This window comes from Narcine bancroftii, chromosome 2, assembly GCF_036971445.1.
Source record: "Narcine bancroftii isolate sNarBan1 chromosome 2, sNarBan1.hap1, whole genome shotgun sequence".
Lineage (NCBI taxonomy): Eukaryota > Metazoa > Chordata > Chondrichthyes > Torpediniformes > Narcinidae > Narcine > Narcine bancroftii.
In genome coordinates, this window is record NC_091470.1 from 182,035,664 (window position 1) to 182,061,746 (window position 26,083).

Genomic DNA, 26,083 nt, shown 5'->3' on the forward strand with positions numbered 1-26,083 from the left:
CCAGCGCCTTTGGCTAGGACACCGCCTCGGCAACACATCAGGCATTCCCTGTGTAGGAAAACGCTGAGCAGCGTCAGGACCGCGGCTGGAACCAGGAGGAAGGAGATGCCGTACACCTCGTTGTAGCCGCTCAGCCATGGGCACTGGCAGCCGATCTCGCCCATCTCTTGCAAGCCCCAGAATACAGTGGCGACCACCAAGGAGCCGAGCACCTGGAAGGTGGGCTTCCCCACCAGGGCGAGTTTGTCCTGCTCTGACAGTTGCAGGAGGTGGAAGGACATGCCGACTTCAGTGGCTCTTCCCCCCCCCCCACCCCACCCACTCCCTCCCTCCCCACTGCCGGAGGAAGACTCCCCTCCCTAGAGTGATGGACGGCGTCGGTGTTTGCTTTGCTACGCGTCCTTTCTGCCTGTGCAAGCTCCGACCTCGCCTGCTCTCGGGGTCTGGGAGTTGACGCCGTTCCTCTTGGCAAGTGAATATGCGTTTTGCTTTCCGGATGGTTGGGAGCCGATGGGAGTGCCTGGGCCACTGGATGGGGCCCTTCAAGCCTACGCTTCCATTGAAATCTACCCCTACCAGGGCTGTTCACGTTTAAGGTCATTACATCTAACCTACTCCCTCAAGGGGTTTGGTGTGACATCAGAAACTTTGGCAAAATTCCACAGAGGTGTGGGACAAAGGGTGCTGACCGGCGGCATCACGGTCTGGTATGGGGAGATCAGGACCCCTCCCCCGAACGCAAGGCCCTCCCAAAGGTAGTGGACGCAGGCCAGGACATCACAGGCAAAACCCTCCTCACCATCATCGAGAGCACCTACGGGGGAAGAGCTGCTGTCGGAAAGCGATCCACTCCACCCGGCACACGCTCTGTTCTCACTGCTGCCGCCAGGAAAGAGGTGTTGGGGCCACAAGACTTGTACCCACCAGGTTCAGGAATAGCTGCTTCCTCTCCACCATCAGACTCCTCAACGACAAACTCAATCAAGGACTCATTTAAGGACTCTGACTTGTGCACTTTTATCGATTTTCTTTTGTTCTCCCTGTATTGCACAGTCAGTTTGCTTACATTCATTTCCTGTTTACACTTCTTTCTTTGCTTCCATGTTCACACTGTGTGCAGTTTATTTTTTGCACCACCAATTAGTGATAATTCTGCTGTGCCCGCATACTCGGGCAGAATTACCACCTATTGGCAGTGCAAAAAAAAACCACTGCACTCAATCTACACATGTAAACAAATAAAGAAATGTAAACAAACTGACTGTGCAATGCAGAGGGGGGGAAAAATCAATAGTGCACAAGAGTCCCCGATTAAGTTTGTCGTGGAGGAGTCTGACAGTGGAGGGGGAGCAGCTGTTCCTGAACCTGGTGGTGTGAGTCTTGTGGCCCCGACACCTCTTTCCTGATGACAGCAGCGAGAAGAGCGTGGACCGAGTGATGTGGATCCTTGATAATCGCTGCCGCTCTCCAACGGCAGTGTTCCCCGCAGATGTAGTTCATAGTAGGGAGGGCTTTGCTTGAGATGTCCTGGGTTGAGTCCACCACCTTTTGCAGGGCTTTACGCTTACGGGTTCATTGTTAATTTAAAAAAATTTAAACCTATAGCAGGGTAACAGGCCATTTTGACCCACCAGCCCTTGCACTCAATTTCCACCCAATTGACCTAGAAGGTGAAGAAATCGGAACCCCCAGGGGGAAACCCCTTGCACGACGTGGGATTCGAACTGGTCCCGATCTCTGGTGCTGCGAAGGTGTGGCACTAACCACTACGCCAACTGTGCTGCTCTTGACCCTACAACTCCTGGCTGGCACCCAACGACTGCCTGCAAACACATCATTGATCTCAAGGTGTCATTCAGCTTTTCTCTCCACCTTTCAAGCACTTAAAAAAAACCCTCAATTAAATTCTGTTTTCGGAGTGACAAAGAATTTGACATTACGCTTACAAACGTTGCAATTATAACAGCCTCAATGTCGATTTTAACGAATTAATGATAGCTTTGTTCTTTTACTGCCAGGGGTTCTCCGCCAGAGCCTCATTTCTGTTAGGGGCGCTGAACAAAGTGGCAAGACTCTGCCTTCCTTACGGTAGACAATGTTAAAGAATTTCAGACATGCTACGTTCTAAATGTAGTTTTATGTGACAATAATGGAAACTTTTACCTTTAAAATAAAAAAATTCCTTTTGAATTTCGCTTTAAGAAGTGAAAGGAGCAGAAAGCATTGCATCCAACAGCATAAATGCCTGTAGGGTTCACAGGTAAGCAGTCTCCCTCAACAGCTACCCCAGTGGTGCTCCACAAGATGGAGAGATAAGGCAACAAACCTGCCACTGGAAGGACACTGTAGTACAGGAACTCGGCGGGTCACCCAGGATCCATGGAAAGCAACTTTGGCCTGACCCACGGGCGCCACAGCCCTCAATTGGAGTGAGCCCTTGTGTCAGTTCGAGAGCAATCAAGTTTTGTCTGCCCACCAACTTACTGGCAAGGGGAGAAAAAAAAAGTAGAATCCACCAGCTTGCAAACTTTGCTTTAATTCAAGTGACGTTACATTACAATATAGAACGAAGAAATACTGAACAGTGTCAGTTCTGTGCCTTCAGCCGCCGTTGGCACAATCGGGCTTGTTTAAATCCTTTCCATCCACAGCAAAGATTTAAAAATAAAGATAACATTCCCAGCTGCACTTTGCACTGTATTAACAGGGGGGTGGCAGGGGGGGGGGGGGGGGAAAGAGAAAAAAAAAATCACAAGCCCCATTTCAGTGTAAATAAACAGGTGATTCTCTAGCCTTCCAGAGGTTGTCCAGAAGGCTTTGTCGGAGACAATGGCAAGATAGCAGCATGAAGTCTCACAGGTTGCTAGATGCTTGCGCATTTTTTTTGTTGTTGTTGAAGAGACACATACATAACCCACCTTGTCAAATCATCTTGTTCCTGGACCTATTCATAAACATATTCTATCTATCTATCTATAGATATCTATATATAAATATATATATAGATATATATAGATATCTATATATATAAAAAAGTTTCCAAAGGGGGGAATCAATGATTTTGCATTTGGTCCACAACAGGATTTGTATTTCTGGATCATTGGAAAAAACATTTTGCGGAAATGCAGATTGGACACCAAAAAGGCAAGGATCAGTGAAATTCAATTTCAAGGTGGTGATAGTGGGGGGAGGGGCATTGGAATAAGGGAAGGATACAGACTGCTGTGTCCCTTCTTGGAACGGTACTGTCAAGACCTCCGTTGTTACAGCCATCCTTGCGCAGAAGTTCAAAAATCAAATTCTGTGGAAATGAGGGTGCAGATTCTGTTCTGGGATTGGGCAGCTGAGAGTGAGTGCCACATAAATACACCTGGTCTCCCACTCACGTCGGGGCTCTCCTCTCATTGTTTCTGCTGCATGGCTTCTTTTCTTGCTGCATCCTGCAATAACTGGGTGTCCACTTCATCAGCAGGGAGCTGGACATAACGTACCACCGAGCCGCGGATGAAGCAGTTCTTCACGGAGAGCTGGAATGGAAAATAATACCAGCAAGGCCATCGTTTTACTGATAATACCCATGATTCAAAGGGGGGGGTCAAGGGGATTTTTGCAGCACTGAACAAGGTGCATGCTCTCTAGACTTTCATTCTCCTCAAATCCCCCCACCGCCATTCCCCCATATTAGAAAAAGGCTATTTAGCCCGTCGGCTCTCAAAGGAGAGGACAGGCTGTCTGGGGGGGGAGGGGTTTCCCCTTGGAATAGGAGAAACGGAAAGGATGTCTGCATGTGGCCTGCTCTAACAAATCTTTCTCACCTCTACATACTCTGGTCAGAGTATATACTTTTGGATCCTTGTGCGAAATGTAGCCCCACAAAAAAAATAGCTGTGTAAATGTTGCCCCCGCCAAATGAGACCCGAGCAATTGATCCAAAACAAAGACCCACGATTCCTACACGAGAATACACAGTAGTTGGCAGGAGAGAAGTACCGAAGAAACTAAAGCTTGACTGCTTCTCTGGGAAGGGGGCTCATAAGCTTTGAGTAGAGTCCTGGTGGGGCATTGCTGAAAAAGAAAAGGTTGAGAGTGGCTGCTCTGGAACACTAAATTGGTGTAAAACACTCACCATGTGTGGATATTTCTCTGGATCAGTGACACTGATATCTGTCAGCTTGATGTTCAAGTACTGAAAGGAATACGACAGGAAATGAAACTCTAACCATTGCTTCTCAAAGACTAGATAACATATTTACATCACAGTGATCCACCTTTATCTTGGCAGTATTACAGCACCACTTTATCCTTTAAGAAGTCTGATCATGAGAAATGGGAGTGCACATTCGTAATCCAAACCCAAGCCTGCTCTGTCAGTCATCCTTCTCTGAGCAGAATGCTGGAGAAACTCAACAGTGTACTTTATATGGCCAGGGTACACAAGCAACGTTTCGGGTCGCAGCCCTTCATCGAGGACTGAGCAAAATCATGGGAGATGGGAGCAAATCTTCAGCCAGCGGAGCGACTCGGCCAGCCTTCGCTTGTGGCAGCTGTTTGCGTAAAGTTGCGTGAGACAGCAACGGCGTCGCCCAGGATGAAGAACCAGTCAATGCCACTCGCCGTTGGGGGTAGGGGGGGGGGGGAAGGGTGGCTCTCTTAAAAGTGTGTCCTTTACCCCCATTTAGTGCTTAGTAAGAGTTAACCTGGTCAGAGGCTTGGGGGTGGGGAGGGGGGGCAATCCATTGCTTATAATTTAGGCAGCTGTCTGGAGGGGGAGGAATCTAAAGATGGAGCAACTGTTGAAAATCAAGTAAAATGCTTCAGTTTATATATTCCATATATTATTTTTGTCTTTTATACACTGTTTATTCTTTGTTAGGCATTGTAAGAGCAAGTCTCAAGCAACCGGAAAATGAACTTAACAGGCATCTACCAATGCCCACAGGTTTGAATAAGACCGCAGGTGCCAAAATAAAAAAAAAACACTGTTGCTCACACCCACAATTTTCTCGCCCTTTACTCATCTACTTCCATCTAGCAATTAAGCCCCACCCACCTGGTTGTATCAATCCCCTACCATTCTCCACCCCCCTCCCCCACTACTATACATTGGCCATCTTTCCTCTTCCCTTAGTTCAGGTGCAGGATCCCTGATCTAAATATTTAATGCACACCATTTTCCTTTTGCCTCCACTAAGATCTTCAAGCGTTCTTCTTTTGTTCTACAACTCGAGTAATCCCAAATTCTGGAGCTTGAAGGGCAAGAGTTGATACAACAATAAATTTTTTTAAAAGATGGCGACTGCAATTCCGTTTATATATAAAAAAAATCAATTATACAGTCACGGTGGAAAGCTCCAACTAAATCCACGTTGAATGGAATCCAACCATGAGAAATAAGCAGCTTCAAGAATTGATTTGTCACCCTGATGTACAACTTAAAGTCTAAACGGTTTTGATGTTGAAACATGATCATTTTAAAATTGTGAAAGACAACACACCTGATCAACAGAATGAAGAGTTCCGCAAATACTGAAAATAAGGACAAAGAGTTGTATTAAAACCCGTTTTCTTTTAAAAAAATAGTCATCTTTTTACTTTCTTCCACATAAAACACCCTCAAGCCCTACATTTAGAAGAGTAACCTATATGCCGTCGTATTGAACGACTCGTGTGTAGGACGACCCCCCCCTCCGAATTTCTACCTAAAATGTTGGTTTTGAGTGATACCCTTTATATAAGATGACCCCCTCCCCACCGCTCACTCAAATCTGCCGCTGCTGACCAGTAGATGCTGTTAAAAAGCAAATCACAATATTTTAATATTTATGCCAAAAGGCTGGACAACACCATTATCATTTAAATCTTCTTTGGATATTTTGAAATAAACCACTGTCAGCTCATGTAACAGGGTCGCTTAAAGCCAGTGGAGAACGGAAGGTAGTCTAACCGGACAGCTGGACCCCGCAGAGGAGCGCTGAAACTTCACATCTCACAGAGTATAGCCACTGGCAAACCTTCTTCGTGATTGCATCAATGTGGAGGCTCTATCATGGCTAATGTGATTTATGGTGTGAAAAATAAAAAATTTAAAAAAAAATGTGGAGGCTCCAGGACTGATCCTTGGAGATATTGACACCCAGGAATTTGACGTTCTTGACCCTCTCCACTGCTGAGTCCTGGATCGTCTTCTCCTGAAGTCCACAACCAACTCCTTGGTTTTGCTAACGTTCAGTTCAAGGTTGCCGGTGCGATACCACCCAATGCGCCGATCTATCTCCCTCCTGCATGCTTCCACATTGCCGTTTATGATTCTGCCGATGACCGTGGCATCACCGGCCAATGAGTGGATAGCTTGAAGGGCAAGAGTTATAGTGAGTAGAGCAGTGGGCTAAGCACTCATCCTTGAGGTGCGTCTGTACTGACACCCAGTGAGGAGGAGACGTTGTTTCCAATTCGTACTGACTGTGGTCTTCCAATGAGGAAGTCAAGGATCCAGTTGCTGAATCCCAGGGTTTGGAGCTTGTAGACCAGCACGGAGGGAATAATGGTGTTGAAGGCTGAGCTACAGTCTATGAGGAGCAGCTGTACGTACGAGTTGCTGTTTTCGATGTGACCCAGAGCAGAATGGAGACCCAATGCTAGCATCACCTGTGGAGCAATTGTGACGTCGGGCGGATTGCAGTGGGTCCAGTCCTTTGTTTAGGTACGTGTGAATTCTGGCAGAGCTCGACAATACACTTCACGTGGGAAGATCCCCGACCTGGTTTATGTCCACTCTGTAGACAGCCCCCACCTTACTAAGCATCCACAGGCTTTCTCACTATCTACCCAATCAAAATTAAAAAGAGAACCAGAAAAATAACCCTCAAGAAGATTTAAAAAATCAACTTTCCAAACACTCTCCTTCAAAGCTAAAAGTGTTTTCCCAAAATAACTTGGTTAAAACAAGGATTTTACACTGAAAAATTTGCAAAACAAATAGGATCATGAAAGGGGGTGGGAAGGGAGTGTAAAAACATCAAAATTAATTCCTTGCATTTGTATCTCCTGCTATCAGACACAAACTAAAATAAAGGGCCACTCACCTCAGGTCATTCTTCAGCTCCACCACTACATCTTTTCCAACAAGGGATTTGAAAAATGAATAAAATAACTAAAACATGGGGGATTAAAAAAAAAAGAAAATTAAACTGAGCCAAGTTATTCTTCAAAGAGGTGGAAAATGTTCAGTTGATCTCGCAAGCTACTTCTCAGCTGGTTGTAAACAGCGCAATAAATAAACTCAGCAGGTCATGCAGCGTCCGTAAGAAGTAAAAGGTAACCAACGCTTCAGACCTGGGCAAGATTAAGTGCACTTTAATCCGGTGAAAGATTTTCCACCTTCCGCTCAGCTTGTTGGGCTTTCAACACCCAGAGACAACGGCAGGTTCAGAACACCAAGTCCTGAACAACTTATGAACTATTACGGGTTCAAACCCGCCACCGTCTGTAAGGGTTGTTTTTTTAAAAAATTTCTCCGTGTCTGCGTGGGTTTCCTCCGGTTTCCCCCCACCCTTCAAAACGTACGGGAATTGGGATATTCGGGCTCAAGGGCCAGAAAGGCCTGTTAGCATGCGGTACATCTTAATTTAATATCACATGCGCGAACGAGTTGGCTCCCTGGGAGTCCAGCATTGTCCGGAGCTAAGTGCTTATGGACAAAGCATTAAGAAAATAAAAGCATCAGAAATAGGGACAGGAGTTGGCCATCCAGCCCGTCAAGCCTGTTCTGCCATTCAATGATCTCCTGGCTGATTGGATGATAGGCTCACCTCCACCTACCTTTTCCCCACATCCCTTAATTCTCCTACTTTATAAAAATCGACCCAACCTGATAATTACTGAGTTAGTCTCCACTGCTTCAATGGGCAGCAAATTCCATCTCCCTCTGGGAAAAGTCATTCCTCATCCCCATCCTATTGTCCCTTAGTTCAAGTCTCTCCCACCAATGGAAACAACATAACCACCTCACTCTGTCTACTCTTCTTCACATCCCCAGCCCCTTCCCTCTCCTGTCAGAAAGGGCGGGATAGTTAGCATAATACTGTTACAGCTCCAGCAACTAGGGTTCAAATTCGATGCTGTCTGTAAAGTTTTTGTACGTTCTCCCTGTATCTGCGTGGGTTTCCTCCCAGTTGTAGGTTAATTGGGTGTAACTGGGCGGCATGGACTCATGGGCTGGAAAGGCCGGAAACTGTGCTGTTTGCCCCTTTCCCCTGTCACTTCTGAGCTTTTAATCCTCTCTTCTAACCTTCTACCTGTATCTTCCCATGAGTTATTATTCGTCTACAATCAGAGACGGTAACTTCTACATCGGAGAGACTGAGGGCAGATCGGGAGAGCACTTCGCTGCGCACCTTAGCTCTGTTCTCATCAGTGTCCAGGATCTCCCAGTGGCCAATCATTTCAACTCTGCGCCCCATTCCCGCACTGACGTGACTGTCCATGGCATCATCATATACCATCCCACCAAGACCACCCGCAAAATTGGTGGGGGGAACATTTAATATTCTGCCTGGGCATGTTCTCCAACCGGATGGCATTAACGTTGACTTCTCCGGTTTCTGAAACCCACTCCCTGTTCTCTTTCCCTTCCCTCTCTCTTCTTTCCTCTGTACCCCCCCTCCCCCTGTTTGCTGGTGTGCCCCCCCTTCTTTCTCCACCTATTTCTTCCTGTCTGTGGGATAAATACTCCCCACCCCCCACCAATTTATTCAGGCACTTGCCTACATTTGGCTCATATCCTGATGAAGGGCTCAAGCCAGAAATGTTGGTTATGCAGCTTTATCATTGCTATATAAAGTACATGGTTTGACCTGCTGCGTTTCTCCAGAATCGTGTTTGTACCTCAACCGTGATGTCTGCAGACGTTCATGTTTTACAGTTCTTATTTGTTAGCTTGTGCTCCTCCCCTTGCACTTTGTTCCCACCTTTTTAATCAGGAACCTACCTATTTTTTGCCATACCACAATGAAGGGGCCCAGGCACGAAATGTGGCCTCCTACAGATGCTGCGTGACTTGTTGAGTTTCTCCAGTACGTTAGTGTGTTGTTAAAAAAAAGTAAGAACACAATGCTGGAAAAATACACCAGTCAAATAGCGTACAGGTATTCCCCGACTTGCGACCTATGCAACTTACGTCCATCTGCCCATATGGCCAACCTCTCACGAGAGCTGTCCTTGGTGGCCGCCATATTGGCTGGTAGCCAATCTCTCGCAAGGGCTGAACTTAGTGGGCAACCTCACGTGGGGGCTGGCTCTGGTGGCTGTCAAATTCGTCACGGAAGCTGGCCATCACGCTGGGTGGTGTCTGGCCTCGGCGGCCGCCATTTTCAATGCTTTCACCGCTTTTTTTACTCCTCGTGTCCCTTCTCTCCACCCCCCACCCCCCGATTCCGCGGCTCAACAATTTGACAGTCAGTCATATCTTAGAGGCCGGTGGAGCCAGCGGGCTGCTCTGGGCCCGCAGCCACAGTGAGAATGATTTGGGAGGTAGAACACCAGAAGGAAATCGACCATTTCACTCTTCACAGGGAGGGCAAATTTCCCCGACGGGTACCCACTCAGAGATAAGGCCGGCAATCCAGAATGGTCATATGTCGGGGAGCACCTGTACTTTACAAAGATAAACCAACGTTTCAATGCATGGAGGTGCCTGAATGTAACTGCTGGGGTTTTTTTTTTGTCCAGCTTTGCGCTTTTACAACTAAACAGCGTCTGGGAGAGTTAATGTGAGCAGTTCATTGTTCTTTTGAGCCTCTACTCAAAGCACGAAAGTCTGCAGACGCAGTGATTTAAATAGAAAAAAAACCCCACCAAGCTGGAGAAGTTCAGCAGATCAAACAGTGTCCTTTATGCAGCAAATATAAAGATGCATCCTCAGGGTTTTGGGTTTGAGCCAGATGTAAGCAGGGGCCAAAGTGTTTTGGACTTTGGGCACATCCCCTGATGAAGGGGCTCATTGAGGATGCAGCTACCCTGCTGAGTTGCTCCAGCATTTCAACCAGGGGGGAGGTGGGGGCCTGCAGACCTCCCTGTTCCGCTGGCACTCTGGGCGAACGGATTGCAATGGGGCTCACACTGCACACCTCCCCCCCCCACCCCCCCGGGCTTGGGCCAGCAGGAAAGACCGAGGCTTAGAGGCCTTCCCTTTTCCAGGCCGCCGCGGGCGCGCAAAGTTTGCAACCTCCCCTCTTTCTCCCCGTCCCCCCGGGGACCATACGCCCCCCAATCCCCGCGGCTTCAGCTCCAGGCGAAATCCGGAGCCCGGCTGGCGATCACTCACCATGGCGACTGCCGACTCCCAAGTGACGGCGCGGCTCGCTGAGGGGGCGGGGACCACGATCTCGCGAGAACCTCTCCGAATCCCGCGGCAACACGGGCTGTCAATCACATGGGTGGTTTTCCCGCGTCTTTTGTTGCAGAATCGCTGCTTCCCGCCTTGAAAACGTGCTACCAGGTTCGAATCGCAGGGCAAAACCAACCTTGTAGGAGAAATACAAGGCAGTGCAAGATAAAAAAAAAAGGACAAAGTCTGAGCTTCATTGCTCATTATTCAGGACGTGATGGCGGAGGGGAAGAAGCTGTCCCTTGTGCTGCGTGGGGGCTCATCTTCTGGTTCCTGTACCTCCTGCCCGATGGGAGGAGAGTGACCAGGGTGCTGTGGGTGCTTGAGGGTGGAGGCTGCCCGTCACTATTGTGCTAACCTTCTGCAGGAGCTCTACCGCCAGCGTCCTTGTAGGCTGCGTTCACCGATCAACCCACAGGATGTGAGGATCCCCTGTGTCTCCCCCCCCACCCCACCAGGATTGCTATCAGAAGAGGGTGCACAAAATGATCGAGGACCCCTTTCAGCTGCTCCCGTAGGGGGGAGATACAGGAGGATCAGAGCCACCAGACTGAAGAACAGCTTCTTCCCGCGGGCAGTGAGAACACCGAACGACCAAAGGAGTCGCTCGCACTCGCCTTCCGCGGACTCTCGTATTCATGAAACACTATTAATTTTGCACTTTGCTTTCCCAAAAGACCCTCCCGGCAGAGGCCAATCCACCGATAAAGGCCCAGCCATTCACAGAGCATCAATTCCACAGAACACCTGGCCACAAGCATTTCTTCAGAAGATGCTTCCTCTCCAGCAGTCAGAATGGTTCTCCTTTTGCAAAAATCACAGTGTCTTTGCCAATGTATCAAATTCCAGAACAGACCGGGACAAGCCTTCCCTCAGTTCTTCCAATGTATCGTATTGTCACTGGGTTGTGACTTGTGTTGGGATGGTGCTTGGTTTAAATGTGGACTGCGACCATTCAGTTCCTCTTGACTATACTGACAGTAATAATCCAATTTTACTAAAATAGGAGCTGGTAATATTTGCAAGAAATGAAACACGATTCTGGAGGCTAGATTGTTGCGCTTTTAAAATATATTTATTGAATATATACATCCCCTTCTCTTGAACTTGAAGCCTTTATCTGACTTACATAATTATTTCGGTATAATCTTTAGAGTGAGCACTGCAGTATTACAGCGTTCGTAACCCATGCTGTGTGTGCGCAGTTGGTGCATTCTCCCCGCGTCTGCGTTGAGTACTTCCACGCAGACGTTCCTAGAGACTGGGCTCCAGTCTCCCCTCTCCCCCCACTGTTCAAATGTACAGTTGATTGATGTATTGGGGGGCACGGGCTTGAAGATCCTGTTACCATGCTGTACAGGGGAGACCATCTTGCGTACTGGCCGAATGGTTGAAGGATTTGGAAAAAAAAGTCAGCTCATTTAACAGGCCGTTTTAAGCCTGTACGGGGCAGACAGACCATGCGGAGGAGCGCTGTGTCTCCGCTTCCCCGTTGCAGAATTGGGGAATTCAGTGGGACCAATCTCTGGTCGCCGGGGTTTCTCCCCCACCCTCACTGACTGCGCTCCTGACGCCGGCGAGCCCTTTACAGATCCCGGACAGATTCTCAGCCACATCCCAAGTCCAGAAGAAGGGATAAAGTTTCTCCGTGAATTTGCACCCAATGAAGGTGTGGAGATGGGACTTGGTGTCGGCGCCGTAAAATGAAATAGTCCCGGCCTCATAACTGAGATAAACTCCCACCGTCCCAGGGATAGGATCGGCAGGGAAATCGGATTGAGGGGAGGTGTCCACATAAAACACGTCATTCTCTCGCCCGATACTCCAGATTCCAGTCTCCAGTGTCAGGGCGTCCACTCCCTCCCTCTCCAAAGACTCTGCGGCGACTCCCAGACACCAGCCCCAATTCCCCGACACCTCCACCTCCCAGTAATGTCTCCCCGCGGTGAACCCCTCTGATCCCAGTGCACAAAACCAGTCTGTAAACCTCTTCCCGGTGTCTGGGAGATCCCGGAGTCCCTGTCCATCTCATCTTCTTCCGATCCTCAGACAGTTCGAGGTACGGATGCGCTGTGTCCTCATCCAGGGTGACAGAGTCTGGGGGCGGGGGGGGGGGGGGTGATGAGGAGAAACAGAATTAGAGACTGGAGACTCCGGCAGCGCGGCCCCCTTGTTGGACACTACCAGTTGCCCCAATAATTACAAGGAACATAGGACTGGAGCTGGCCCGGATCCAAGCTAGGGAATGCAGGGAAGGGAGAGAGGCTCAGCCTTAATGGCCTAGGTCACAGGGGAGGAGTCCAGGGGAAGAGAGTCATCAGAGGGCGGGCCAGCCTGAGCCTTTACTGGCCAACAATCCATACCATTACACCCCGGGACCGAGGAGCGGCCGCTCGCCTGTTATCGCAGGGGTTTCACCAACAAAATTGTCCCGGAGGGGAGTGGGGGGGTGGCTCTTTCCTGGGATAATAGGAAGGGGTTGGCATGCAGACGAGAGCAGGTTGGGTAGAGAGTTGGGTTGACGAAAGGCTCAGGGCTGAAAAGTTGGTGATGTTGTTTTGATGTAACTAACATGCTTGACCTGCTGAGATTATCTGGCACTTGACAGTATGAAACTGGCCTGCAGACCTTCTTTTAAACACAAGGTTAAATTAACATTTAAATGTACAATTCCCTGATTTAATGAATTGGAACCAAAGAAAATTACAGCATAGAGAAAACTGGCCCTTCAGCCCATCTTTTCTGTGCCGAACTATTCTGCCTCGTCCCACTGACCTGCGCGCATTTCATATCCTTCCCTTCCCCTCCCGTCCCTCTTCAAATTTCACATGGAAGCTCATTCCATAACCCACCACCCTGTGTGAAGAAATCCCCCCTAAACTTCTCCCTTAATCCAAAACCATCACAGTGGACAACCCCTACTTGCACTTACTTGATCTATACCATCATAATTTTGTATACCTCAATGAAATCTCCCTTCTTCTATGCTCCAGGGAGTAAAGTCCTAACTTTTTTAACCTTTCCCTGTAAAATGCAGGATTCAGTTGACACTGGTGGTTAAGTGAAACAAACCACACACTAATGCTGGAGAAACTCAGCAGGTCAAATAATGCCTTTATATAGCAAAGGTGAAGATACATCACCAACATTACAGGCTGGAGCCCTTCACTGAGACAGCCTTTCCCTGTAACTCAGTCCCAGCAATATCCGAGTCAATCGGCTCTGCACTCTTTCAATTTTATTGATATCTTTCCTGAAGTTAGATGGCCAAAGCTCCACACATTTGGCCTTGCCAGTGTCTTATACAACTTTACTATAGCATTCCAACTCTAATACTCATCGGCTAATGGCTCCATGACTAGTTCAAACGGGGCCGGAAATAGCAGGCTCCCTTTTCTACTTGATCTTGTCAGAGGAGAAATTTTTCTGTTGGTCACAACTTTACCCTGGGCGCATGGTACCTTATCCAATTTAGAAAAGTTGGCCCTAATCCCAACTTTTCAAGCACTTTAAATAGGAAATCCCACTCCAATCTATCAAATGCATTTTCTGCATCCAGGGCCACAGCTAAACCTCTCTCATTTCTGGTTTGTACCAAATACATTACACTCAACCGTCTGCCAATGTTATCTGCTGCCTGTCTTTTTGTGTGCACAAAGCCCGCTTGGTCTTTATTTATCAGTTTTGGTAAATGTTTTGCCGATCTATTTGCCAGGGCTTTGGCAACCATCTTACAATCAGTGTTTAACAGAGAAATGGGCCTATAGGAAGATGGCATTAGCAAATCTTTGTCTTTTTTTAAAAAAAGTATAATTATAATGATTGCTGTCAAAAAATAATGGGATGAGAGTATTTCACACACAAGGACAAATCGATCTGTTCATTTTTACCTGGATTAATGACATCATGCATTTCAGGGGATCTGTTGCCGTGATGTGAGGATTCACTGTTTTAGGTCTGGAGGGACTGGACCAGGGGGAGTTGGGTCAGAGTGGAGTTGGGACCTGGGACCGACTGGATCGGACCTGGCCACCCGAACTACAAGCCATCAGCACTACCCGAGCCCAGGGCCGATTTTAAGCCTATTTGGCCATTTGATCAAATTGGGCCCAGCGCCTCAAGGGGGCCCCGCACATGTGTTTGAGCCCAGGCCTTGAGCAGAGAATACTGTGACAGACTTCATTTAAACTGGTAAGAATATAATAATACCACAGCCCTTATAAACGGAGGGATTTGTCAGTGAACTCGTGAAGTTATTGCCCTTAATTGATCACATTATCTCAGTGAAATATTTTTAGGAAATATGTCTTCGATTAAACTACTGGCTATAGGCCTCCTTTGTCTCCCTAGCCAAAAATTTCATGTTTTGTATTCATTTCACCCAGTAAGATAGATGTATTCTGGAGCTGATGAAGCATCTCTTATTATTATCAAGATCAAAACATGCTATAGGCTAATCAATAAGAGAACTTGTACTTTAATATGAGATTGAGATAGCGTCATGCTAGCCTATAGCCTAGGCTTAAGCAGTTAGCCTGAACGTAAATACCCTAGGCCTAAGCGTAGAATTTCTGACAATGTTAGCAATTGTAGATGGAATTGGTGAGGATATTCGGGTCTTGCAAAGATGAATAACCCCGAAGGTAGGTTAGTTTAAGTTGATCTTTACTAGGCTAGGTCGCTGTGGGGGTTATAGCCTACATCTTTACGAGCTGGTTTACAAGGTTATTCAGCTATAGGGGCATGTACAGTACATCTCATTGTTATTCATCTTTACAAGATCCAGATATTCCTAGCAAGGCTGCCTGTTATTGTTTCATAATTTGATTTAGTATCAAAATAGTACTAGGCTACTAACTATGCTATTGCACTGCCAGGGCTTAATATAGCTTATTTCATGTTTTTGGTGATTTGGAACAGGTGCAGTTTAGCTTGACCATGCTGAAATTGGTTTCTTCGGGGGAAAATTTCATCCGTTACATGCATCTGTTTTTCCGCCAAATTTCTAGCGACAAACTAGTGCTAGACATTTGACTAGAAAATAAGCTAAAAAAAACCCAGCAAAATTAAAGTGCGTCCCCCCATTTTGGAATGTAACCTTAACTAACCTAACCTAACTATTACTAAAAAAAAGGCAATTCTTACCTTATTTGAAGTTGTTGTCATTCAACAAATCCAGAATCGGTCGCTTGTTTTCCTGTTCGGTGGCGTTCACGAGTTGAGAGTTGGGTGCGTTGTTCCAACGTCAGCAGCTGACATTGGAAAGCAACGTAAAGCTAACGAGCAAAATGACGTGGGATTGATGTTGGTTTCTTACCTTGTACCAACGACAAGATTGTTCCACTGTTGGAACAACGTAGACATATTATCAGGGATGTCGAGCCCAATTTTATAACAAATTACTAATGTTAAGTTTTTCATGTAATTTTAAGTCTAAACATTTTAAAATATACTTCTTTTACCTTTTTTACCTTAAAAATATAGCCCAGAGAATTAGCAGCTTAAAATTTGTATGTCACTTTACATGGCAAGCACAAGCAGAGATAGAGATAAAGGGCATAAGTATTTAAGCGGCACCCAGAAACGAGCACTGGCCAAGGCTAAGGTAGCTGAAAATGAAAATCATAGAGGAGCTATCAGAAAATTCCTTGTCACTCCATCTTTGAAGCGCCCATGCATTGAGGATGAAGGAAACAAAAACAATTCAGAAAATGACAATACAGCCTTGAGTCCAATTCCAGTTGATAAATACAATGATGAAATTGAAAACAAGTTAGAAAAGGATGACGAAGCTGTGAATCAAATTGAAGACGATCTCACTACACCAGAAGACAGTGCCAAAGCGTAAAGTCCACTTATAGCCGAAAAAGACCAAGCCCAAACATCACTCAATGATGGATCATCCATGAGTACAGTTGTAATTAACATTTATGATGACCCAGCCAACTGGCCAGCATACATAAATCAAAATGTAAGAGATTATTTAACAATGAAAGGGCCTCCTATTCCAGTGAACAACTTTCCACAAAATGAAAAGGGATTATGTTTTTCAAAGTTTCACTGTAAGAGGAAACTTCCAAATGGGGAGTGTGTTGAAAGACCTTGGATTATATACTCTGTCTGCTGATAGAATTTATTGCTTTTATTGTAAACTTTTTAGTAAGAACACAACCAGTGCATTATCAACAAGTGGATTCAACAACTGGTCTAATCTTCATACAAGGTTGTGTGAGCATGAAAATTCTAAAAACTATTTGGAAGCCACATGGAGTTTTTGGGAGTTACACCAAAGACTTTGTAGTGGACAGACAATTGACAAAGAACTTGAAATAATTGTCAATGAACATGCAAAGCACAATAGCACAATTTCTTGCTGAGAGAAATCTAGCATTTTGAGGAACAGAGGAAAAAGTTGGTAATGAGAGTGCACACAGTGGAAACTTTTTAGGTCTTGTTGAGCCGTTTGGAAAGTTTGACCCTGTTCTTGAAGAATATTTCCAAAAAGTCAAAACCCACAAAATTCATAATCACTATTTAGGAAAAGATACTCAGAATGAACTACTGGACATTATGGCTACAGCTGTTTTGAATGAGATACTGAAACGCGTAAAAGCAGCTAAGTACTACACCATAATTTTAGACTGCACACCTGATATGAGTTACCAAGAGCAAATGTCTCTAACGATCAGGTATGTGTCTGATGGTAACTTGGCTCCTTCAGGTGTTTATGAACATTTCATAAAGTTTATGCAGGTTGAAAGTAGCACAGGAGAAGATTTATATAAAACATTATTAAACACACTGAAGGAATTAAATTTAGAGGTGAAAGATATTCAAGGCCAAGGCTATGACAACGGAAGCAACATGAAAGGTCACACATCTGGAGTCCAAGCACGACTGTTGAAGGAGAATTCAAGAGCTTTCTTTGAACCCTGTGCATGTCACAATTATAACCTTTTACTCGGAGATGTAGCCAAGTGTCGTCCAGATGCTATAACATTTTTTGGGATCTTGCAAAGGATCTACATATTGTTCTCAGCATCAACTAAGAGGTGGGCGGTTTTTACAAACATGTACCCGGGTTATCAGTGAAACCCTCGAGCAACACAAGGTGGGAGTGTCGGAGTGATAGTGTTAAAGCTATTCGTTATCAGGTTGGGGAAATATATGATGCACTTGTGGAAATATCAGAGATAACAGATGAGCCCAAGGTAAAAGCAGAAGCTGAATCTTTAGCAAACCAGCTAAAAGACTACAAATTTTTAGTTTCTTTGATATTTTGGCATGAAGTACTTTTTAAAGTTAACTATGTAAGCAAGGAACTACAAGGTGAAACAAAGGACATTGATGAAGGCATGGAGTCATTTGAAAAACTAAGAATTTATAGAGAGGGGAGTTTTAATGATGTCCTAATAGGCGCAAATGAATTGGCTGAAGCTGCTGAATTACCACTGGAGTTCAGACAATTTCAAGAAAAAAAAACTATGTAGAAGGAAGAGAATGTTTTCATGAGGCAAAAAAAAAATCAAGCTTTAGATGATCCAAAAGAAGTTCAGTGCTTCAGCTTAGTGCTAGACAAAGCTATTCAATCTTTAGAGCCGAGATTTAAGCAGCTTAAAAGCCATGTGAAATTATTTGGATTTTCAAATAACTTTCAGAGCTTACAAAAGGCGGAAATAAGGAAACACACAGCAGACCTTGAAGCAGCTTTAACTGACACCATACTAAAACAGAGCACTAATGAAGGGGCAGTTACTGAAACACACTAAAGAAGAAGAACTTGAAGCTCTGAAAACTTTTCTTCCCTTCAGTGTCGTTAAGCCTCAAGCCCTGTTTGAATACCTGGTCGAAAACAATCGATTCACAGCCTTTCTTCCTGTTTTTATTGCTTTGAGAATTTACTTAGCAATGGCCGTAACAGTCGCATTGGGTGAAAGAAGTTTTTCAAAACTAAAACTGATTTAAAACATACTTACGGTCAACCATTTCACGAGAGAGACTAAACAATTTGGCGATGCCATCTAGAAAAACGACATGACTACAACCATTGACTTTGAAATTATTTTGAAAGATTTTGCAAATAAAAAAAATCCAGAAAAGTCTGTTCCTAAAAGACCTGCGCATAAACAGTATGTCTGTAATTGTCTTAACTTGTATTAAAAAATTAAAACTTTCATGTTGTCTTTCAATATTTAGTATGTCAAGCATTTAATGCTTTTTGGCTAAGACTAGCATACTACATGAAATATAAAACATCAATTTCGACTTCTGTAGAGTAGACAGTTTTCTAATGGGGCCCCGCAATTCCTAGCACTGGCCATGCCCGAGCTGCTACACTGCCCCATTTAATATCATGCACCACAGGGATGAAAACTCACCCGAACCCGGGACATCCTCTGTTTCTGCCTCTCCCCCATTTCCTCCATGGCTGCTTTCTTTTCAGTGAGCGTTTCCAAGGAAGATTTCACCAGTTCCTGAGATGAGGTTTGAGAATCAGAGAATGAAGGTGTCAGACATTGAGCAAGTTTTATGCAACCTCATGTTTTGAACCCCACCCAATGTTTGCTTTTACCTTGTACATTTCAACGCCTTCTTCTATGGGCATGAAGTTGTGAGTCTTGTGTTCCCACGAGTCTTGACTGCCTCATAATAATTTTGAAAATGTGGTAAATGTAATCCCCCTAACTCACATTTCCAAGTTAATTTATTTAAAGCCTCTCTCGAAAATTTACCCCTCCATAAAAACTCCCTAACTGTTTTATTTAAATCTCAAAAAAATTTTTATCCTGTAAATACAGAATAGATTGAAACAAGTATTGTATACACGGAAAGATATTCATCTTAATTGTATTTATCCTTCCCATCAAATTAATAGGTAAATCTTTCCATTTAATCAAATCAATTTTAATTTTTTTCATTAATGGAGCATAATTTAATTTATATAAAGATTGATAATTAACATTCAAAATTATACCCAGATATTTAATTCGATCAGTCCACTTCAAATTAATAATATTCTTATAAACTGAATAATCTCCTTCACTTACCGGTAATATTTCACTTTTTTCCCAATTAACTTTATATCCAGAAAGACATCCATATTGTATTAAACATTCCTTCAAATGCAAAAGTGACTGAGCTGGGTTTATTAATTACACCAATATGTCATCAGCAAATAAATTAATTTTATACTCCTCATCTAAAACTTTCATACCTTGTATCTGTGTATTTTGTCTTATCAACTGTGCTAAAGGTTCAATCACTAACACAAACAAAGCTGATGATAAAGGACAACCTTGACAAGTTGATCAAGTTAACTTAAAAGATTCCGAAATCAAACCATTCGTCGATACTCTAGCTACCAGTTTACTATATAGAGCCCTAATCCAACCAATAAAGAAGGACCAAACTTAAATTTCTCCAAAACTTTAAACAAAAAAATTCCATTCAACTCAATCAAATGCTTTTTCTGCATCTAAGGATATCACCATCGGATGATCTAAAGATTGTTGAAATCTATTAATCAAACTAATCACGCGCAAAATGTTATCTGAAACATATCTACTCTTTATAAAACCTGTTTGATCAATATGAATCAACTTTGGTAAAAATTTAGCCAATCTATTCACTAATATTTTAGCTATCATTTTATAATCTACATTTAACAACGAAATTGGTCTATATGAAGATACCTTCAAAGGATTTCTATCTTTTTTAGGAATTACTGTAATTAAAGCACTAGAACAAGAATCATGTAAATCATAATGTTCTCCAACTTGATGTAATACATCCCCAAACACTGTAGATAAATCATCATAAAAATTTTTATAAAATTCAACTGAAAATCCATCATCACCAGGCGATTTACCATTCGGCATTTCCAGAATAGCCATTTTAATTTCTGAATCAGTAAATAGTTCTTCTAATTCCTGTATATCTCCATTGTATAATATTGGTAAATTCAACTGTGATTTTTAAAAAATCAATCGATCCAGTTTCCTGTTTTCCTTCAGATGTATATAACGTTTTATAAAATGAATAAAATTCATCATTAATCTCACAATGTTTATGTATTAAGAGAATTCAGTCTAACAGCATTAATAGTCCTCGATATCTCTTCTTTCTTTAATTGCCATGCCAATACCTTCTGTGCTTTCTCTCCCCATTCATAATACCATTGTTTAGTCCTATTAATTACACATTGAAATTGATAAGATTGCAAAGTATTATATTCCAATTTCAGCCGAGATAATTCTATATTCTGATCTTCTGTAGCATTTTTCTGAAATTCCTTTTCTAACTCATCGATCTGTTTCTCTAATTCAAGACTCTGATTTAATCGATTCTTTTTTTATTTTAGAAGTATAACTAATTATTTGTCCTCTCAAATAGGCTTTCATAGCATCCCATAATACAAACTTACTTCTTTCAAAAAAATTAATTTATTTTTTCAAAAAATCAATAAATTCCATATTTTTTAACATTGTATTAAATCTCCAACGATAAGCTATTTGAATTTTCTCGGAAGTTTCCTATGTAAAATATAACAGAGAATGATCTGAAATCACCCTACTTTTATATTCCGCTTGTTGTATTTTCCCTTGTAAATGTGCCAATACTAAAAAGAAGTCAATCCTTGAAAACGATTCATGTCTAGATGAATAAAAGGAAAAAATCTTTCTCTGTTGGATTAAGACATCTGCGAGTTTTGACAAACCAGGCAGATCAGCTTCTGGTTGGTTTGACAGAACAGCTTCGGGTGTTCCTTGCAGAGAGGTTTCCTCTCCTTCTCTGCCGGATTCAGGTCCACTTTTCAAGCTTTCTCGGCCAGACTGGCCTTGGCCCGGTTCACCCTGAGGGTTCCATCCACAAACTCCTCTCTACACTCTGGGCAGGAGTTTCTCCCTTCCCCTTCCCAAATCTGTGTGATACAGGAGTGGCAGAAGATGTGGCCGCACTCCAGCATAACTGGATCGGTGAAGAAATCCAGGCAAGTCACCTCTTTGGTCCAGGACTCAGTGATTTGGTTAAGGTTAGTGAACTTGAGGCGCAAATCGGTACCCATGCCTATGATTTGGTAGCCATCATGGAAACATGGCTACAAGGTGACCCTAAATGGGAATTAAACTTTCAAGGGTATCAGGTGATGCAAAGAGATAGACAGGATGGTAAGGGAGGTGGAGTTGCACTCTTAATCAAAGATGAGCTCCAGGTAGTAGTGAGGAATGATATAAGATCTAAAGAGCATAATGTTGAGTCCATTTGGGTAGAGATAAAGAATAACAAAGGGAAAAAATGATTGGTGGGTGTTATCTATCGCCCACCAAATAACAATAGTTTAGTGGCACAGGAAATAAATAGAGAGATAAGTGAGGCATGTAATAATGATACGGCAGTAGTCATGGGAGACTTTAACTTCTACATAGATTGGGAAAATCAAGTTGGTCGTGGGAGTCTGGAAGAGGACTTCATAGAATGCATCCGCGATAGCTTTCTTGAGCAGCATATTAAGGAACCCACAAGAGAAAATGCTCTCCTGGATCTAGTGTTGTGCAATGAGATAGGTAGAGTAAATGATGTAATAGTCAGAGACCATCTGGGAAATAGCGATCATAGTATGATTGAATTTCTCATTCAGATGGAAGGGGAAATATATTATGCTTAAACAGGGGTGACTACCATAGGATGAGGGAGGAATTGGGCAGAGTGGTCTGGGAGCACAGGCTAATTGATGAAACTGTTGAGGCTGGGAGCACAGGCTAATTGATGAAACAGTTGAGGAACAGTGGAAGATTTTCAAAGAAATATTTTGTAATGCTCAACAAAAATATATTCTGGTCAGGAAAAAGGGCAGCAAGGGAGGGAAAAATCAACCGTGGTTAACAAAGGAAATAAAGGAGAATATAAAATTGAAGGCACAGGTGTACAAAGCTGCAAAGAGCAGTGGGAAACTGGAAGATTGGGAAAACTTTAAGAGACAACAAGGGGTTACAAAGCGGGTAATAAGGAATGGGAAAAAGGATTATGAAAGTAAATTGGCACAAAATATAAAAACAGAAAGCAAAAAATTTTATAAATATATAAAACGGAAGAGAGTGGCCAGAGTTAACATAGGACCCTTGGAGGATGAGAAAGGAAAACTGGCAGCAAAAAATGAGGAAATGGCTGAGGCATTAAACAAATATTTTGTGTCAGTCTTCACGGTGGAAGACATGTCCAGCATGCCCAAGTGCGGAGTTAAGGATGCGAATGTTGGGGAGGGCCTTGATAAAATAGTTGTTACAAAGGAAGTAGTGATGGAGAAACTAATGGGACTAAAGCCAGACAAATCACCTGGTCCTGATGATATGCATCCAAGGGTTCTGAAGGAAATGGCAGAAGTTATAGTTGATGCATTGGTGGTCATATACCAAAATTCCTTGGATTCTGGGTAGGTCCCGGCAGACTGGAAGACAGCAAATGTCACGCCACTTTTTAAGAAGGGATGTAGGCAGAAGACTGGAAATTATCGGCCAATTAGCTTGACATCTGTAGTTGGAAAAATGCTTGAGCCGTCATTAAAGATGAAATAGTGAAACTTTTGGAACGTAAGGGTTCAATCAAGCAGACGCAGCATGGTTTTAGAAAGGGAAGATCTTGTTTGACAAACTTGTTAGGATTCTTTGAGGATATAATGGGTGCGGTGGATAGAGGGGAACAGGTTGATGTTGTATATTTGGATTTCCAGAAAGCGTTTGATAAGGTGCCACACAAGAGACTTATCAGTAAGTTACAAGAAAGTGGAGTCCAGGGAGGTATATTGGCCTGGATTGAAAATTGGTTGTCTGACAGGAGGCAGAGAGTCGGGATAAATGGGAGTTTTTCAGGTTGGCAGAGAGTGGTAAGTGGGGTGCCGCAGGGGTCAGTGTTAGGCCCACAACTGTTCATCATTTACATTGATGACTTGGAGGAGGGGGCAAAATTTGGTGTAGCCAAGATTGCGGATGACACCAAATTGAGTGGAAGAGCAAATTGTAATGAGGATGTGGAGAGTCTGCAGAGGGATATAGTTAAGCTGGATGAGTGGGCAAAGGTCTGGCAGATGGAGTACAATGTTAGTAAGTGTGAGGTTATCCACTTTGGCAAGAAAAATAAAAGAGCTGAATATTATTTAAAGGGTGAAAAACTACAGCATGCTGTTGCGCAGAGGGACTTGGGAGTGCTTGTGCATGAATCGCAAAAAGTTAGGTTGCAGGTGCAGCAGGTTATTAAGAAGGCAAATGGAATGTTGGCCTTCATCGCTAGAGGAATTGAATTCAGGAGTAGGGAGGTAATGTTGCAACTGTATAAGGTACTGGTGAGACCGCACCTGGAGTACTGTGTCCAGTTCTGGTCTCCATATTTGAGGAAGGATATACTGGCTTTGGAGATGGTCCAGAGGAGGTTTACTAGGTTGATCCCTGGGATGAAGGGGTTGAATTATGATGAAAGATTAAATCATCTAGGATTGTATTCGCTCGAGTTCAGAAGAATGAGAGGAGATCTTATAGAAACATATAGGATTATGAAGGGTATGGATAGGATAGATGTAGGAAGGTTTTTTGAGCTGGCCGGGGAAACTAAAACGAGAGGACACAGTCTCAATATTTGGGGGAGTAGATTTAGGACAGAGATGAGGAAAAATAATTTTCCCAGAGATTAGTGAATGTTTGGAATTCTCTAACCAGGGAAGTGGTTGAGGCTGCCTCATTAAACATATTTAAAATTCGGATAGATAAATTTTTACATGATAGAGGAATTAGGGGATATGGGGAGAAGGCAGGTAGGTGGAGTTACGTCATAAATTAGATCAGCTATGATCGTATTGAATGGCAGAGCAGGCTCGATGGGCCATTTTTGGCCTACTCCTGTTCCTACTTCCTATGTTCCTATGTTCCTAGGACTCGAATTGCTCTTTCAAAGCCATGTTCAGTCGCTACATTTCCTCATTCCAAATCCAGGGGGCGGGAAGTTCCAAGCCCCTGAGGGTACCCCTTGGGGTAATGAATGGGATTTGGCTGTGTGCGTCCCGGCTGCTTCCAACTGGTCTTGTGTGTGGGACGGGGCACGACACAGGGCAGAACATCAGAACTTTTCAAGTGGCTGTTCCGGGATTTACAAGGTTTCAATGTGAAGTTGAAATATTGGCATCCAGATTATTACCGAGAAAAGGTGAATGAAAAATAATTCTCATTATATAGTCCTGTGATACGAGCCCAGACGATACCCAAAACCAAATTTACCAAGTCACTTAATCAAAGGTTTGCTTTTAATTATGGGACGAGAGGGCATAGTCTAAGAAGACAGGGAAGGCCATTAAAGACATAGACGAGGAGAATTTTTTTTTTGACCCAGAGAGTTGTGGGTCTGTGGAGTGCATTGCCACAGAGGGTGGTGGGGGCAGATTCGCTGGATAGATTTTTGGATAAGGCTCTTGTGGGCAGGGGAAGTTAAGGGTTATGGGGATAAGGCTGGGATTAGTTATTGAAAGAGAAAGATCAGTCATGATCCGATAAATGGCGATGCTGACTTGATGAGCCAATTGGCCGACTCCAGCACCTATTGTGTATTAAAGAAAACAATGTAATAGTATGGAATCCTATCACCAATGCATATATTTGTATATATTTACATATAGTAGTAGTGATTGGCTGAGAGCCGTAACCATGCCCACTGGCAGATCATAAAGAGCTGCTCCTAACCAGACCCAGGTCAGTCTGGACAAATCGACCTTGATGTACTACATTCCAGTCTTTTGTTAATAAAAGCCTTGGTTTGAGTCAACAAGTCTTTGAGTCATTCGGCGCACTACAAACAGGATCAAACTTTCTACTATTAACTGAACTCCCTTCAAATTCTAAGCGCATGTGTATGTAATATGGGTGTGGGACCCCGTTACCACCACAGGGGCACCTTGCCATTTCTCCCCCTCTGTTGGTTGAGGGGCCTCCCCTCAGTGCCCGGTACACACCTGGGACAACTTACAGCGCCCAGGACGTTCGGGCAACAATGAGCAGAGCCAATAGGAGAGGGGTGGCCCGGGGGAAGGAGCTCCTGGAATGGGTCAGGAAGTTGGGAGGAGGCGTGCATGCGGCATCCTGAAGGGCAGTGGACAGAGATCCCGGGCACGGGGAAGCAGTTCATGGAGCTGGACATTGCCATTTTTCTCTCTTTCTCAGTGAGCCCACATTTTCCCCCCAGTTGCTTCTTTGTGAGAAGCAACTGTCTGGCTGCAGCCAAAATTTGGAACATTCCAAAGTGGGACATTCCAGAGTGTGAACTCTTAACTGTTGACCTGTTCTCCTCTCCCTGACCCTTCTTACCTCTTCTCCTCCCCTTACCCTTAGCTTTTTATTCAGGCAACCTGCCTGCTTTTTGGTCATTACCTTGATGAAGGATCCCCCTTACTTCCTCTGGATGCGGCATGACCTGCTGAGTTTTCCCACCGCGTTTGTGCATTGCATGAGACCTATTATTTCAATTTCTTGATTTTGACCTCTCAGCCACTGGGCACCAACTGGGCTAGAGCCACAAGCAAACGGGAACAATGCCAGCGCTGTGGCAGCCGCTAGTAGGGAGCCGCCGGGCCGAATGGAAACGCAGCTGCAGTTCCGCCATCCACCGGCCCCGCCAAGGGCGCTGCAGGCGAAGAGAAAAAAGAGACTCGGCGCATGCGCGGTG

At 44.2% G+C, this 26,083-nt stretch overlaps 1 protein-coding gene and 1 pseudogene across 1 annotated transcript; both read right to left on the reverse strand.

Moving 5' to 3' along the window:
- Window positions 1–2,516: 2,516 nt before the first annotated feature.
- On the reverse strand, window positions 2,517–10,396 carry smx5. Its single transcript, XM_069919516.1, has 5 exons — window positions 10,322–10,396; window positions 7,083–7,150; window positions 5,496–5,526; window positions 4,127–4,186; window positions 2,517–3,527 (listed from the first exon to the last, which is right to left on the reverse strand). The coding sequence occupies exons 1-5, from the start codon at window positions 10,322–10,324 to the stop codon at window positions 3,402–3,404; spliced, it is 288 nt and encodes a 95-aa protein (XP_069775617.1). The 5' UTR covers window positions 10,325–10,396; the 3' UTR covers window positions 2,517–3,401.
- Window positions 10,397–11,482: 1,086 nt separating this feature from the next.
- Window positions 11,483–21,449, reverse strand: LOC138752999 (nuclear factor 7, brain-like; annotated as a pseudogene).
- Window positions 21,450–26,083: the final 4,634 nt, after the last annotated feature.

Bases quoted from the DNA above. Each gene is read 5' to 3' on its own strand.
- smx5 (XM_069919516.1), bottom strand. The intron at 4,187-5,495 runs GTGTGTTGTCTT...TATTCCTTTCAG, and splicing joins CTCTTCATTCTGTTGATCAG to TACTTGAACATCAAGCTGAC. The intron at 3,528-4,126 runs GTGAGTGTTTTA...TTTCCATTCCAG, and splicing joins CAGAGAAATATCCACACATG to CTCTCCGTGAAGAACTGCTT.